Here is a 16160-nt window from a genome sequence, read left to right on the forward strand (position 1 = left end):
TCTGAATTGTCTTCGTTTTCTATATCCCAAACCTTCGCTCCTCAGCCTACTTGCTATGGGGCGATAAAATAAACTACAGTGAAAATAATGCTCTCCACTTTGCCGGGGATGGTGCACAAGCCTCCCTCCCCCATCTGTTGTTAGTGAACGTAAGAACTCTTTATCTCACTACCTCTATCCCCAGTGCCCTCCATATTCTTATTTAATTATCACGTAGCTACCTAAAGGCTAATCATTGAAGCTACGCACACAGTAGGTGCAGCGGGGCACCGTGACGGGACTACCTGCAGCTGAGAGCCTCAACTAGGGTGACCACACACACTACGGCATATAGAGAAATAAAGGTTCAATTCACCCTCAGGCCCAACATTTGTGTCCACATAAAATACAGTTTATGAGCACGTTATGAAAATATATTCACATAGGGATACTATTATAGCCTTATATATAAACACTTTTACCAGAAATGTACGATATGCGGTAAAAGCTGCCTTCTTCCTGGGCAATTTCCCTAATTGGTCGATCATGTGTAATAGTTTTTGGTCGTCCTGGCTCCTCGGAGAGGGTCGCCACTGTGCGTTAATGGTATGGTTACGTACTGTCTTGAAATATACTGCTGTTTATTTTATTCTCTCTCTTATACTCTTATATCAAAGTGCTGGGTGAGGAAGGGGGAGTAAGGGAACCAGTACTGTGTTCCTTCCCTGTTTTCCAGAACCTGTCCTGATAAACTCTTGGCGCTGGACCTGTTCAACAGGTTCATAGGCTCATATTTTAATGGCTAATGTACCAAGGCTAATATTTACTGTGTTTATATCAGAAGTAGTCTCTAGCAAGAATATACCTGAAAAGATGGCAAAAATGTTGTTGAACAGATTAGGCAAAATAAATTTTGATTCCATCATAACAGGTAATATTTATGTAAGAAATTCTTTAAGTTTTATTAATGAAATGAGCTCGTAATATCTGCGTTGTATAGTATGAATACAGTTTAACTTTTTGGAATAGTAAACTCCATAAAACCCTCTACATATTACTCTCGTTAATGATGGTGTGGCCACTAACACTCGCCAGCCAACATGGCCAATAATCACCAGTAATGTGTCTGTAATATTCTAGTATTTTGAACTTGCTTGATATTTTTTTAAGTATTAGTAACAATTAACCACTCCAGTGCCTATTACAAGTGTTTTTGTTTATTGTTTACTGTGTTGTCAGTTACCTGTCAGGAAACTGTTCATTAGTGTTGTGTTTGTTCACAGGTGGAACGTGAGCGTGTGGAGGAGCTGGGTGGTTGTGTCATCAACATCCAAGGCACCTGGCGGGTCCTGGGCCAGCTCGCCGTCTCCAGGGCGATAGGTCAGTACCCTCACATCTTTCCTTGCTTGCTACCTCACATTTCCTCACCTCTTCCTACCATTCCTCCTCTCCTTTTCTTAACATCCCACCTTTCATTTTCTTCCTATTTTCCCTCTCCTTGTCTTCTCATTATTCCACTTCCCATTCCCCTCTCCCTTTCTTCTTCCCTTCCTCTTCCTTCCCTTCCCCTCTCCCTCTTCCCTCTCTTCCCTTCCCTCCCCTCTTCCCTCTCCCCCCTCCTTTCTCCCCTCCCCTTCCCTCTCCTTCTTTCCTCTATCCTTTACTACCTCCCATTCTCTCTGTCCCTACTCGTCCCCACCCCCTTCCCCCTCCGTTCTCCATTATTATTTGTGTATCCTGCCTACCTGTATAAACTAAGAGCACTTATACTGTGTGTTGGGGCTGGTGGGGTGTTTGGGTGGGCCACAGGAGCATCAACAAGGAGTCATTATGCCTTTTAAGAGTTTTGTTGCGTCGTTGTGGGGTCCATGTGTTTTACTGAGAATTATGTGGGGGGGGGGGCGCGTTCATAGGGGAAGTTATGGTGCGTTATGGGGGAAGTTATGGTGCGTTATGGGGGAAGTTATGGTGCGTTATGGGGGAAGTTATGGTGCGTCATGGGTATATTATGGTGCGTCATGGATATATTATGATGCGTCATGAAGAAAGCTTGGTTCCTCACACGGGGAGTCATTCGGCAGGTGCGTCAGTGGAAAGAGAGTTGAACACGGCAACACGTTCAAGCAACCATCCATGAACAGGTGAAAGTCTGTATACCTGCAATTGATGTTTTAATTAGTGTCAAGGTGATGTGTTTGTTGACTTATGAGGTTATAATTATTTTCACCTGAAACTTTTTTGTCACTATTTAATATAAAAAACAATATGGCTGGATTTAATATGAATTCAAGTTATTATTTTACTCGGAGTTTAAAACGCTATGTTAGTCCACCATTTTTTGTAAGATTAATGAAATATAGTAGAGTACTCGAATAAAATCTGCCACTGTTTTCTCCAAGCCAAGCACATAAGACGAATTTAAGACAGTTACTCCTCCTCCTCCTCCTCCCCCTCACGTTTTCTCTAAGAGCAATTCGTTTTCTGTAAAGATTTCGGAGAGGAGGAACATTAATTGACTTAGTAATTTAGACGACAACAACAGGACACGCATTAAGTGTCTTCCTCAACCGGGGTTTAGGTCCTCCTTGTGACATAACACTTCAACCTCATCTTCCCTCCCAGTTAATTCAGGTCATGGCTAGATGGCTGAGTGAGGAGTTTCATGTCACGTGTTGGAGGCATCTTTGATAAATGACCCTCAGTTTGTTTTGGTGGTCAGAAGACATTATTTCTTCTTGCTTTTTGACTTTTTGGGCTCGTGTTTTCTTTAATTATTTTCACTTTCTTTTTCGGACATGATATATTTGACAATTAGCTTTATACAAAAGGATTGAGGTGTACACACACACACACACACACACACACACACACACACACACACACACAAACAAACCAACAAACAATAATTCTACTTTTATGTTACCCCCAACATCCTGAGCCTAGTGAATTCCTTGTCTCTCCCCCCCCCCACCTCCCAACAAACCTCCTGTGCTTTGGAAAATTACGACAACAGTTTTAGCTTCAGTGCTTCCCCAGTTCAGCAAACTTCTGGCTGGCCGTTACTCTCCCCAACTCCTGGGAACTCTTCACAGTACAGTATATGTAGCTATCAGTCTTCCTCCCCCAGTCGTAGTGTCCACCTGCCATCCTTCATCACACTATTTTTTGGAACATCTCAATCCTTTTTTATCACCATCTGTGTGTGAGTAATATACTTCCTGGGGGTTACAAGAAAAAAAAACAAGTGATCAGGTGTCGGGTCTATTTCTCCTCTATTAACGTCAGGACCAATTTTATGATAGTAGTCTCAGACGGACTGGGTAACTGCCTGAACATTCACGGTTGTGTTACAGGTTAAGTCGTGTACGTATCTTTTGGGTGTGATTTGGTGGTGGGTTTAGTAGCAATAGTTTGTAGAGGTGTAAACTTTTTGTTTGTGTTTTTCATGTCTCGGGCCTTGTCTGGTGGGGTAAGGGGGAGGGGAGCATTCTGCCATCATAAATTTGGAGACTCGAGTCGTTCATTGGGATTTAATAGATTTTTCCCTTCACTTTAATTGAATATATTATGAACATGTGAGATATACGTCGGCAGTATTGTTCAATCAAAATAATGATTGGGAGTTTGACTGCTGCAAATATCCGCCATCTAACATTAACTACCTCTTTGTGACCAGTATCCAAACAATAATATTCAGGATGAGTTATTTGAATTTTTTTTAGCCCCATAGTTCACGTTCATTATGTTCTTGTATTTATATGTTTTTCCCATGCACAGTATAGTGTTGCTAATCCTCTCATTCGACTAAGACCTTATGTTCTTATAATTCAGTGTGTAAGTCAATGTGCGTTATTTTTTTTTCTCACTCAGGGAATTAAAATTAACCTTTGCGAATTATGCAGGTGTAAAGCTGAATGACAATACTGTACAGTAAAATTCAAAGACTATTAGAATTCCCCGTTTTACCATTTGGGTGAGGCCGCTGTCAACAAACATCTTTTTAGCTAAAGTAAATATTTCGTATCCTGCGTTTGTTTTATATGCGATATTTTACCTGTGAGTTTGTTCATCAAGTAGTTAATTTTTTGTCTATTATCTTGTCCCATATGTCTCGGAACGTTATTGCCCCGAGCTTAAGATTCACCAGGATGCTGTGCGTGGCGGTGAGGAGTTTTTTTTATATAATTATGATAATCACGTCATGGGATATTTGAATTATGAAGCTCATGTGTATGTTTACCTTATATTCTTCTCACTCTCCTCTCGTGATCGGCTCAGGCTTGAAGGGCTGGCATTTCGTGACTAGTAACTCCTCACGCCGGTAAAGTATACAAGAAATAACTGTCTTAACGCCCATTCAAGGGACACCCTGACCTCGCCTAAGAGATACATAATCTGCAAATTGCCCACGACTTACAAGCCCACTATTCTTTGCCCAATGGGAACATTAACAGCTACGTGACTGGTAGTAACGGTTCCCTGGAGTCAAAGAGAGGAAGTAAGAAGAGAAATTAAGAAAGTTAGAAATTATATGTTTTCACCATTTTTGAAGGGTGTTAGGATAATGTTTACTGTAGCAATATGAACTTCGTAATAGGTGTTTACCTTCAACAGAACAGTGTGACGCTTTTCTTATGTAATTCAGAGGAGAGTCAAGATCAATACTGCACAGACGAGTGTTAGCCTTGTAAATTAGACGTTGCAGGTTCGGGTACACACGGTCGTTAGGTGAGAAAGTGTAGGATTCAGCTCTCAGAGTATCCAGTATCGCGGTTCGCCCATTTATTGTTAACACGCAGTTTAGAAAGCGGGGTCTTCAAACACAATGTACTTATTGGGGGGTCGGGTGATTGATCGGCTCTTGAACAATGCTCCATTCTCGGTAAAATTTGGAGCATGACTGATAGTACTGTAGAGTGAGAGCCTTTCTTTAACTTGGGTCACAAGTTTTACCAATAGAGGCCCTGGTCACTGGGTGTTAGGGCGCCTCTGCTTTTTGTTAAACGTTACATAATATTATAAATCTATCGAAATAAGTTGCCCAATAGTATTTAATAGAACTTTTAATACTTTATTGTCATCACCATCAGGAATTTTCAAATAATCCGAGTTTCTCGCTGATATTAGACCGATATTGGCTTTTGTGATTGATGTAAGTCCGCTGAGTAAAACTGTGAGGGGAGAGTGACTGGTGATGTGTCAGTGTTATTTCTACCCTACACTCTTTATGTTTACATCACCCTAATGAAGAAATACAGAGCAAGGGCAGTCAGTATACACAGGTCTGTTGCTTCATGTTTCCTGCTTGTTATTATTACAGTCATGTGCTCCCTCCACTCTTTTGTACACAGGAGCCAGTTGGTGGACACTTAAAATGTTAAACAAATCCTCTTTTACCGGCACTTTTTTTCCTTCGAATTTTTCCTGTTTGTTGTTACTGCTCACACTGACACTTCGTTCAATGTTAGTATGAGTGAAGGGGAAGGAGGACAGTAAAAAACATCAATATAATTTTCTGGAAGTTGGGACGGGATTTTCCTCTAGTGGAGCTGAAGTTGTGCCTTATACATACTTGTAGATATAAAAGAGTTTTTATATATAATTTACAGATAATTTACTAACAGTCACAGTTTAGGAGTTGAGTTACGATCTTTATTCTAATCTGTGTTTAAGTCATAATTTTGGTGATTAATATAATGTCATTAATAAAGAGCTGTGTATGGGGGGGAAGGGCTGCCTGTGGCTCCTGTAGCTGGTTAATGGCTGTAGCGTGGTTGTGTGAGTAGTTTTTCATGTAGAGTCCATCAGTAAGTCGCTATTATGGTTAAAGGTATAAATGAGCCTTAATACAGTTCATGTAATAATTAAAGTGGTGATTTTCTTCAGTTTAAGGTTAGGTTAGGTTAGGTTAGGTTAGGTTAGGTTAGTTTAGTACCATATTAATGTTAATGTCTTTTGGCCGACAGGTGACCGGGAATACAAACCGTACGTGTCGTCTGAATGCGACATCAAGTCCCTGGAGATCGAAGGCGACGAGGACTTCCTGATTCTGGCGTGTGACGGACTGTGGGACACCCTCAGTCCGGAGGCCGCCGTCAACGTGGTCTACGCCTACCTCACCCACAACGACGGTAAGTCTCTCTCTCTCTCTCTCTCTCTCTCCATGTGCTTTCACTTTACCTTCTCTCTTTTTTTTTTCCTTCTATCGCACCATTCAACCCAAGGCTCCTGGATTCGATATCCGACTGAGTGGAAAACCGAGTTCTCTCCTTGTACGCCCTCCAATAAGTGAGTGCAGTATTGGATGCGATTGTCGATATTGGAACAGCCTGAAGTGCCAGCTGTATGTATGTAGACAAGGTAATACAAAGAATGAATGGTGTGTTTCCCAGTCTGCATTGGCATGTTCATATTTTCTTTCCTCCAATATTTTTTTTTAGTTTTACATTTATTTTCAAATTTATGAAATTTAAAGATTATGGGATTATATATATATAAAATTCTCTCACTGGATCACAATGCTATGGTATTTTAACAAGGATATGCTGGTCTTGGGGTCTCTGCTCGTCTCAGCATAGAACTAAAGTGATTCCATTATATTTTAGCCTTTCTTGTAGTCTCATCAGAAAAAAAGGTGATACAGGTACTTAGCTGTTTCAGTGTCTTCCATGTACAGTCAGTAAATAATGAACGATCGATACAAAATTGTGTTGAAAAAAATGACACAATGGACGAAGGATTTTGGCAACCCGACCGAGACAACAGGAGTCTAGTGTTCATTCCGAAATTCATCGATTACCCTAAGTGGAGATAGTTTTTTTTTAACTGACTGTACAATAGTCGGCAATGACCTTACCATGGTTTATCACACACAGTAGCGGAGGTGAGTGTTGACCAAGGCAGAAACCTCCTCCTCCGGCCACATCAGCTGTATTCCATTTGTCTAGACATAGTGGTGAAAATTAATTACTCGTAAGAAGGTAAAGAGATAGGAGAATAATTGCAGAGGAAATGTGAAGAGAAAGGCTGTTACGTTGTTTTAAAGAGAACATGAAGCTGTTAAGGGGAGAGAATTAAACAGGGTGAGAGAACCAGTAGCTACAGCAGGAACGAAAGAGGTGATAATATGAGAGAAAAGAGAAATAAAACAAAAGGAAGATGAAGAGAATAGCGTAAATGGGAAGTATAACAGAAGAGAGAGTTAGGGGTACTTTGTCTATAACGTGATGGACTGTATGGTGTCAGACAAAGTGAAGGGGAATGAACAAATAATGAGGGGGAGATAGAAGAGTGTGTAAGCTTAAGAATGACCCCCCCCCCACCCCCCAGCATGAAAGCTTATAGACCATAGTGTCGAGTGGCTTTGAGGAAGGAGGTGTTAATGATGGCTGGCTTGTGTGAAGGGGAATACCGCATCAGGAAGAATGAATGAATGAATGATGAATTGATATAGGGTATGAAGGGAAGGTGTTGTGTTCGCTCTTGATTCAGGTCACCCAACGTTGAAGCGGGAAAAGGCTTTTTATGGGTGAGGAAAATTTTGTTTACTTAGTACTGTCTATAACTGTGTCATTAAGCCTCACATTTTATTATGTACTATCGTGAGTGTACAAGTAATATAACCAAGGGAAGATCTGGATACACTGATTGGGTTTGGTTAGGTTAGGTAAATGTTGCTGATTATGAAAAAAAAATATTCTCTTATTTTCGTAGATTTGTTAGGAAATATTCCATAATGTTTTAAGAATGTAAAGTTTGTTTGTTTATTCTTTTGGTCTGTCCTCTCCTGGGGCATCACAGGGGGTGAGTTTCAGTAGTCGTGAGCAAAATTAATTTATATTTTTCCGCGGTTTCCACTTCACCAGTTTTCTTAATTTTTTGGGTACCGGTTCACCTGCCACCCTTGGAGGGAATAGATGAGATTATATCTGGCGAATCTACAGGGGAGGAAGGGCGGAGGGACGGTAACCGAGACGACCGTGAAGCTTCCCACCCCTCCCCCTCCTCACACCACCCCCTCCTCACTCCACCCCCCCTCACTCCATCCCCCCTCACCCCACCCCAAGTAATTATGAAAATGACGTTCATGAATGTAAATTGTCACCTCGTTACGATGTCAGTAAACAACCGTGTTATTGTATCACCTGCCAACTGGCTGAGTGTCGGGATAGCCGTGACGGGGTGGTTCATGTGGTACATTGTGAGGCACAACACAGAGGTCACCTTTGCCGGGAGAGTTCTGTGATCCTGTACAGTACATGTTGCTGAATGATATACGTTGATTACAGTTGCAGAAGAGGTTTAATATGAAATACTGCATTATCAAGTGTAAATCTTAAAAAAAATGGGGGATTTTAAATGATTTTGATTCATAGTTTCTTGTAAAATGCGCTCTAAAACAAATAAACTCAGAATCAGTATTTATCAAGCGGCATTTTCACATAGATAATACATAATTATCATTTACTGTATAATACACCATTCCTCATATACAGTTGGTTTTGTCTGCCTTTGTTTTTGGAAATAGATAAAGAAACTTATTAAGATTTTTAACACATTCTTATCCCGCTGACTTAGGACAAAACAAATTTTACCTGGTACTAACAACGACGACACACGTGACAGTTTATGGCAGAAACTGTTGGAATATTTATTTAATTGAAGAAGCGAGGCTAAGAAATTATGATTCAGATTTACACATCCAACAAAGACCTTCACACACACCCTGACAGTGATTCTTGTTAAGTCTTAGTAATGAAAGAATGAAAAGGTTTTAATTACTCTTAGTTTTTATTGTCCTTTCTATTTATAGTATCAGATTATTACTATTTATTATTATTATTATTATTATTATTATTATTATTATTATTATTATTTATTATTATTTAGTGCCTCAGTTACTTTATAAATATCATCTTTACTCACATGTTGGAGTTTTATAAATTAAATTTTTTACTTATGTTTACGTTTTATTTAATTTTAATTTTATTCATTCGTCTATTACTCCACCAACTTTTATTATTTTTACTGTTTACTCTCAAGTCTTCAAGGAATAGTCTATTTTTAGATGGCAAAACACCCAACGTAAAAGGTCAACTCTATTTAGGGTTCGTCCAGGTGCGTGGTATAGCTTTTGTTTTCACGTATTCACACTGGAATGTAGCCAGACGAGGCGACAATCACTGAGCTCACACGGCGTCGCCTTGGGAGGGTAGAGCTCTTGGGCGTATTGAAACCTGCATAAAGAGTGTTCAGATGGGGAAATATTCCTCGAGTAGTGACAGTGTTTCAAAACAGACTTAACAAAGAGTCCAATAAAGTAATCTATACTTTTTAAAACATGTATTCATTGTAGTCATTGGGCAAAACTGAGATATATAACAAATACAAAGTGCAGGGAGAAATCATTATCAAATCTACTTACCGAGGCGTCCCGTTTGCCATTAGTGATTGAAGATATTTGAAACATGATGATCTGAACTGATGGAGATTATATGACATAAGGAAAACACAATGATGCAGGGAGTTTCACAGAGTGCTAGTCGAGGGTATAAATTGGTTTTTGGTAGACAATAGAATTCATCAGAAAAGACATTTACCCCCCCCTCAGAAGCGCTCGTATGCCCGATTGAGGGAGCGTGGTGGTGGTGGTGGCGCTATTGAGTGTAATTCGTCAGAAAACTGGAAAAAAATAGGGAAATAGATGAGATATTCCAGTGAATGTGCAGTGCTGGAGACGTTCTAGCAAAACCTCTACTGTTAATTGTTTTGGTAGTTGTAACATTGTTGTCTTGATCCTTTCCTTTAAGTACATACTCCTGTAGTGGGAAACAAAGCGAAACTAGACTCCCATGTATTTGAAAAGAGAAATACATATTTATTCAGTTAAATCACCATATAAATTCATATTGGTTCAGCCTATACACAGACACTGCAGATATACAAACAATATAGTCGATTCACCTGAGGATAACTTCTGTAAGGCGCTGATAGATAATAATAACAACTGGGGTCTTTAGTTCTCAAGTTATGGAAATATTAAAAAAAAAGCCTTTCAAGAGGTTAGGTGACATTACACTATATATGGCATGACTCGACTACTCTGTGTGTGATGATTTAGGGCTTTGAGGAATGGTTTATATTTTGTCAGGTTTGGTTAGACGTAGAGTGAGTCCTGCCACATGAGTGTTTGTATATTATGATTCTGTGTGAGCAGTTGAGTGTAATAACCTTGAATAATAATGCTATTACTACTTACTCCGACAATGAGAACTCTTTTAATACCTAATAATGCCATAACTTGTAATATAGATGCGTACATTAATGGTAAGTTTGTGTTGTGTGACGCAGGTTTTTGACATTTAACCACTGATGCTTAAAATTATGTAACCACAGACGGCAGCCTTAGTCATGTTAATATCTCTCTCTCTCTCTCTCTCTCTCTCTCTCTCTCTCTCTCTCTCTCTCTCTCATTAGTCTTCGAATTAAAGTTAAATCCAAAAAAAAAATGTATTGCCACTATTCCATATATTTCATCGTGGTATTCATAATGGAATAATTTCCCTTTGTAATTTGTAGAGAAAATTACCTAATGAGGCACCAATGTTATAGCGAAGTTCTCCTCGAAAGGTTAGTTGGGCGGTGTCGTTTTCTTTTATACAGTAAAGACAGTCATCAAATTTCAAAGAAAACGATGAGCGAGTCTCGACACGGAAGACGTACACAGTTGATGTTTGTGTACATTATTGTTGTACCTCCTGAGAGATTAATTATTCACTTCTCAGAAGGAAGTGTCATCACACAATACAAACATCGTTAATCAAACGAATTAGTTTTCTAGATTTTAATCTAACATCATCAAAGACAAACTGGTGACGCAGATTAAATAAACTGTATTGTGAAATCCAGCTCCGTTGTTTATGTCTTCTGGTAGACCAGGAAATCGCTGCCACCACCTGCCACGTTCCTCGCTTCGAGCTCTCAACACAAAACACTTAGTAATTATTATTTTTTATCTCTGAAAGTAAGACGATGAAATTAACACACATTTCTTATATAAAAATGAAAATATATATCTAGTACAGTAGGTCGTTTATAATGGAGGAGGATTTGGGTGAACATCCCGTCCAAAGAACAGGAAATAGTTAAGATGGCGACCCTTTAATAACAAAACAAACACCCTGTCCAGTGTATCTTTGTGGACTAAATTCTATAACCTTAACATACTGAGTTATTTAATTGATTTTAGTGATGTTGGTTTAGTGTGTGAGACTGTACTTTGGGTAGCCGGTGTAGATGTTGCTGACATATGAATAGGTATTATGATACACGTGGACCAGGTGTGTGTGTGTGTGTGTGTGTGTTTATCTATCTGTTTGTGTGTGTGCGCGTGCGTGAGGCAGGAGTGATGGTGGTATAAGGGTGTGGCGGGAGCAAGCAGACACATCCCCCGCCAGACATTATCGACCCACCATACACCGGACGGACCCAGCCAGCTCCCCACCACTACTTGTCCCCTCTTGCACCACGGCAACTTTTAATTCTCACATTAAAGACGTGATATCATACGCACTACACGGGACCCTCCATGACTCATAGGAAACTTTATGTGGTCCTCTTAACACTACAGGAAACTTTGTCGTTTTTCTAACACTATAGGAAACTTTGTCGTTCTTTTAACACTACAGGAAACTTTATCGTTCTTTTAACACTACAGGAAACTTTGTCGTTCTTCTAACCACAGGAAACTTTGTCATCGTCATTCTTCAATAGACACTCTTTATCGCTTAACCAGCTAAGTCTTTATCGCCTAACCCGCTAAGACTAGTGTAGTGGAGGTGCAGTAAGGGCAGGTGATACTGGACAGATCATATGACCAACCAACCAATATATGGATACCATGCCTTTGCCCTTGAACTTAACTAGATAGTGTTGAGATGATGTGTTATGATTTAATTTTTTTCTTAAACTTTTATTCTATGGGTCATACGTTGAAGTAGTTATTGCAGACATAATTATCTTAGATGTATGTATGTATATGTGTATGTATGTATGTATGTATGTATGTATGTATGTATGTAGGTAGAGAAGGATAGTAGTGGAGAGAGTGTAGCAGCAGCATCATCACACAACTCCTTATAAGACATGTGTTCAGCGGTGGTTGGCGGGGAAAGTTAATCTGGCGAGCAATTACCTATCGACTGAGTGAGCGAGTCCCTTGTGGGTGACTCAGTGACACGCCTACTGCTTCCTGCGACCTCGATCACCACGCAGGTCATCATCATCATCATCATATATAAGTCGTTTTAAGTCAGTCTGCTCTTGATGTTTAATGAAAAAAAAATCCAAGTCACACGAATCATTGTTAAAATCATTAGTTAAAATTGAGTTTAATTAACTAAGTGACGTTGCTGCTACAAATCTTTAAAAATAAATGTTTTCAAAAGTTACACATCACCAATTGTGTAGTTAAGTATTCTGTATGTTTTCTTTAGCTGTGATGACTGTTTGAGGCCCGTGATTGGTAAGGTGTCAGACTCTAACAAATATCAGGTATAATCTGTAGCCGCAGCTGACAGACACGCCTGGGTCAGCACTCCCTACCTGTGTGAGGGTGATGAACTCGGTTGTGGCGCCGGTAAAGTTGTTGTGGTGGCTGTGAGAAAGGAAGGGAAGTGAGGCGTGATTTAGTTAACTTGGGGTAAAAGGGAGGATGATTTTATTTCTATATCGGATTTAATCTTGTCTCTTGTGAGGGTGTGTGCACGTGTTTCCACCTGTTTAGTTGTTGTGTGCACTTGTTTCCACCTGTTTAGTTGTTGTGTGCACCTGTTCCGTCCTGTTTAGTTGTTGTGTGCACTTGTTCCCCCCTATTTAGTTGTTGTGAGGTTGTGTGCACTGTCTCAAATCTTTCACAACGAAACACCAGCACTTAAGTTGTCTCCCTGACCCCATGTTTCCCTTCCTGCCATTACAACCTTGTATGTTATTGTTGTGGTTAGGTCAGAGGAACTACAACACCTTATTAAACTCCGTGTCTCTTCAGTGTGTCGATATATACACAACCGAAGCTTCTATTATCTCATTAACTTGGGATATAGATATAAAAATCCTATAATATTTTCTGGTAGTGAGTGGAAAAATCTGAATTAGAATATAGAGGTAAAGTCTTAGTCACAATATGACTAGATTATATAACCAGTACTATAATTATTCCTGAAAAATTAATAATTTCATGAAGATTATACAGCCCAGTTTATTTCACCTGTAAATTAACTACCTTAACGCTATCGGGGAGGAGGTTAGATTAAGTTAGATAAGATTTAGGTTGATTATGGGTTAGGTTATGGTGGGTTAAATTAGGATAATAGGGTGGATAAGCTGGGGTGTCTAACCTTCAGGTAATCTACAAATTTAACAGGATTTAAATTAGAAGTACACTCACCCCAACAAGTATCTTCACGATTTTATGTGAGACAATATGACACAACGGACGAAGGATTTTGACAACCCTACCGAGAGAACAGGAGTCGTAGTGTTCATTGTGAAATACATCGGTCCCCACTGTGAAGATATTTTTTGGGGGGAGTGATTGTTTATACACAGCCATGTATAGATAAGTGACTCTCTTGTTCTGAGGGACTTGGAACGATTCTTCCATCCGCAGTGACGACTTACATGAACGAAGAAGTCTCCATTAACATCATCTTCCTGGTTCTTGTGGTCGTTAGTTGGAAGATTAAAGACAAACGAGATTTATTCAAGTATTAGGGAGAGGAAAAAACACCACCTGTTTATTATGAGTGTAAGGAGGCGGCTTGGCAACTGCTTCCTCAATTTGGTAAGAAACGGAACGTGGAGGGTGAAGGAAGTGGTTTAGGAGTGAGTAAGGGAGGGGAGGAGTGTTGGGGAGGGGTGTAAGTGAGGCAAGGTGTGTTGGGGAGGGGTAAAGGAGGGGATGGGGTGTAAGTGAGGCACGGTGTGGAGGTGTAGGTGATGCAAACTCCGGGTTGGCCTTCCCCACCACCACCTCCTCACCCTCACCCCCTCCTCCTCCTCATCCCCCTCATCCTCCTCCTTAACCCCCCCCCTCCTTCTCACCCCCCCTCCTCCTCTAGGGTGTCTGGCGGGGATCCCTTTTGTGGACGAGGAATGGAAACTTCACCGACCCTCTGGCGCCTCAGATGATGCCCAGAGATTTACCTTGTCCCTGAGTTTGTGCGTGAGGAGGGAGGAAGAGTAGGAAAAAGTGTGTGTGTGTGTGTGTGTGTGTGTGTGTGTGTGTGTGTGTGTGTGTGTGTGTGTGTGTGTGTGTGTGTGTGGAGAGAGAGAAAGGAAGAGAGTGAGACAGCAACTGAGTGTGCGTTTGCATGACTGCGTGTTTGTGCATGGAGTGTGACTGAGTATTTGAGTGTATAGGGAGGAGAGGTTGATGGGATAGAGCAGGTGTGTGTACAGTATGTGAGAGAGAGAGAGAGAGCAGGTGTGTGTGTGTGTTGTGAGAATCCTGGATGTGTGACTCACTCTTATACACCCCTCACCCCGTTTATACGTGTCTGCCTGTATCCCCCCTCCTCGGCTCACCCTCCCTCAGCCAACTCACCCCCACCCCTTCTCTCTCATAAAAACCTCACTTTACCCCCACCCCTCTCTCCTCACCCTCTCACCCCACCCTTGTCATCCCCTCTCACCCTCTCCCACGCCCCTCACCTCTACCCCGACACACGGCACACCACACCACAACACCTGTCCGTGTTCTCTTGTATAGTTTTTTGTTGTTGTTTGGATCACGTGAAGATTAGACACCCAAGGTTATTTCACACGATAAGCCAAATTAAGTACCCGTACCTTACCTTACCTTACCTTACCTTACCTTACCTTACCGTACCTTACCTTACCTTACCTTACCTTACCTTACCTTACCTTACCTTACCTTACCTTACCTTACCTTACCTTACCTTACCTTACCTTACCTTACCTTACCTTACCTTACTCCACCAGGTAGCGTTACGTTGTTTAATCACCAGTTTAAATAAGATGGAATGTCTGATCGTCTGGTGATTTTACCCGAGGAATTTCCCCAATTATTTTTTGATGATTTAGATGTGAGTGATTGACACCTAACCTAACATAACCTAACCTAACCTAACCTAATCTCGTGTTTTGTATCTACGGTTGAGTGAAATTCAGGGCTTCATGTGGCTGTTGACTGAAGCCTAAAGCATGACACTTTTTTTTGTTACATTTTTGTGGTGAACATTGATGTGTGGTGAATATTGTTGTGATGTTGAACATTGTAGTGGTAAATATTGCAGTGTGGTGAACATTATTGTATGGTGAACATTATAGTGTGGTGAACATTGGTGATACTAATTTTATATTGTGGTGAAATTAGAACAAAACTCAGATGATTCTCACGTGTTCACTAAATAGTATTGGCTTTGGGAGGTTTTAGTGTGACCATCATCAGTCGTGTTGGTAATTACCTTGTTAGGGTGAGTGGTAACGACGACAGATGTTCTCCTATCTGGTTGATAATCTGGTTGGTATTGATCTGGCATTTATTAATCAACTCGTAATCCGGACACTCCAGAGGCCTATAGGTCACATTCTACCCGTCGTTATCCGGACACTCCAGAGGCCTATAGGTCACATTCTACCCGTCGTTATCCGGACACTCCAGAGGCCTATAGGTCACATTCTACCCGTCGTTATCCGGACACTCCAGAGGCCTATAGGTCACATTCTACCCGTCGTTATCCGGACACTCCAGAGGCCTATAGGTCACATTCTACCCGTCGTTATCCGGACTCTCCAGAGGCCTATAGGTCACATTCTACCCGTCGTTATCCGGACACTCCAGAGGCCTATAGGTCACATTCTACCCGTCGTTACCTGTAGACTCTAGAAGCCTGTAGGCCGCATTCTACCCCTCGTTACCCGTAGACTCGAGAGGCCTATAGGTCGCATTCTACCCCTCGTTACCTCTAGACTCTAGAGGCCTATAGGTCACATTCTACCCCTCGTTACCCGTAGACTCGTCACATTCTACCCGTTGTTGTGACCCCCTTCTACCCTCCTTCCTGACTTCTGCCATCATGGAGGAATTAAATTAAACGGATGGAGGAGCAGTAGTGGGGAAGGGGGGTGAGGTTCATTAGCAGGAGGTTGGCGGCATTGTT

At 41.0% G+C, this 16160-nt stretch overlaps 1 protein-coding gene across 1 annotated transcript in view; it reads left to right on the forward strand.

The window, feature by feature from the left end:
• Positions 1-16160, forward strand: part of LOC121871466 (flocculation protein FLO11-like) — a 222094-nt gene that overhangs the window by 67007 nt on the left and 138927 nt on the right. The window contains exons 4-5 of the mRNA XM_042373806.1: positions 1263-1359; positions 5946-6110. Of these exons, the coding sequence (XP_042229740.1) occupies positions 1263-1359; positions 5946-6110 (262 nt within the window). The remainder of the gene's footprint in view (positions 1-1262; positions 1360-5945; positions 6111-16160) is intronic.

The sequence above is a fragment of the Homarus americanus genome, unplaced genomic scaffold, assembly GCF_018991925.1.
Source record: "Homarus americanus isolate GMGI-L3 unplaced genomic scaffold, GMGI_Hamer_2.0 scaffold45698, whole genome shotgun sequence".
Taxonomy (NCBI): Eukaryota; Metazoa; Arthropoda; class Malacostraca; order Decapoda; family Nephropidae; genus Homarus; species Homarus americanus.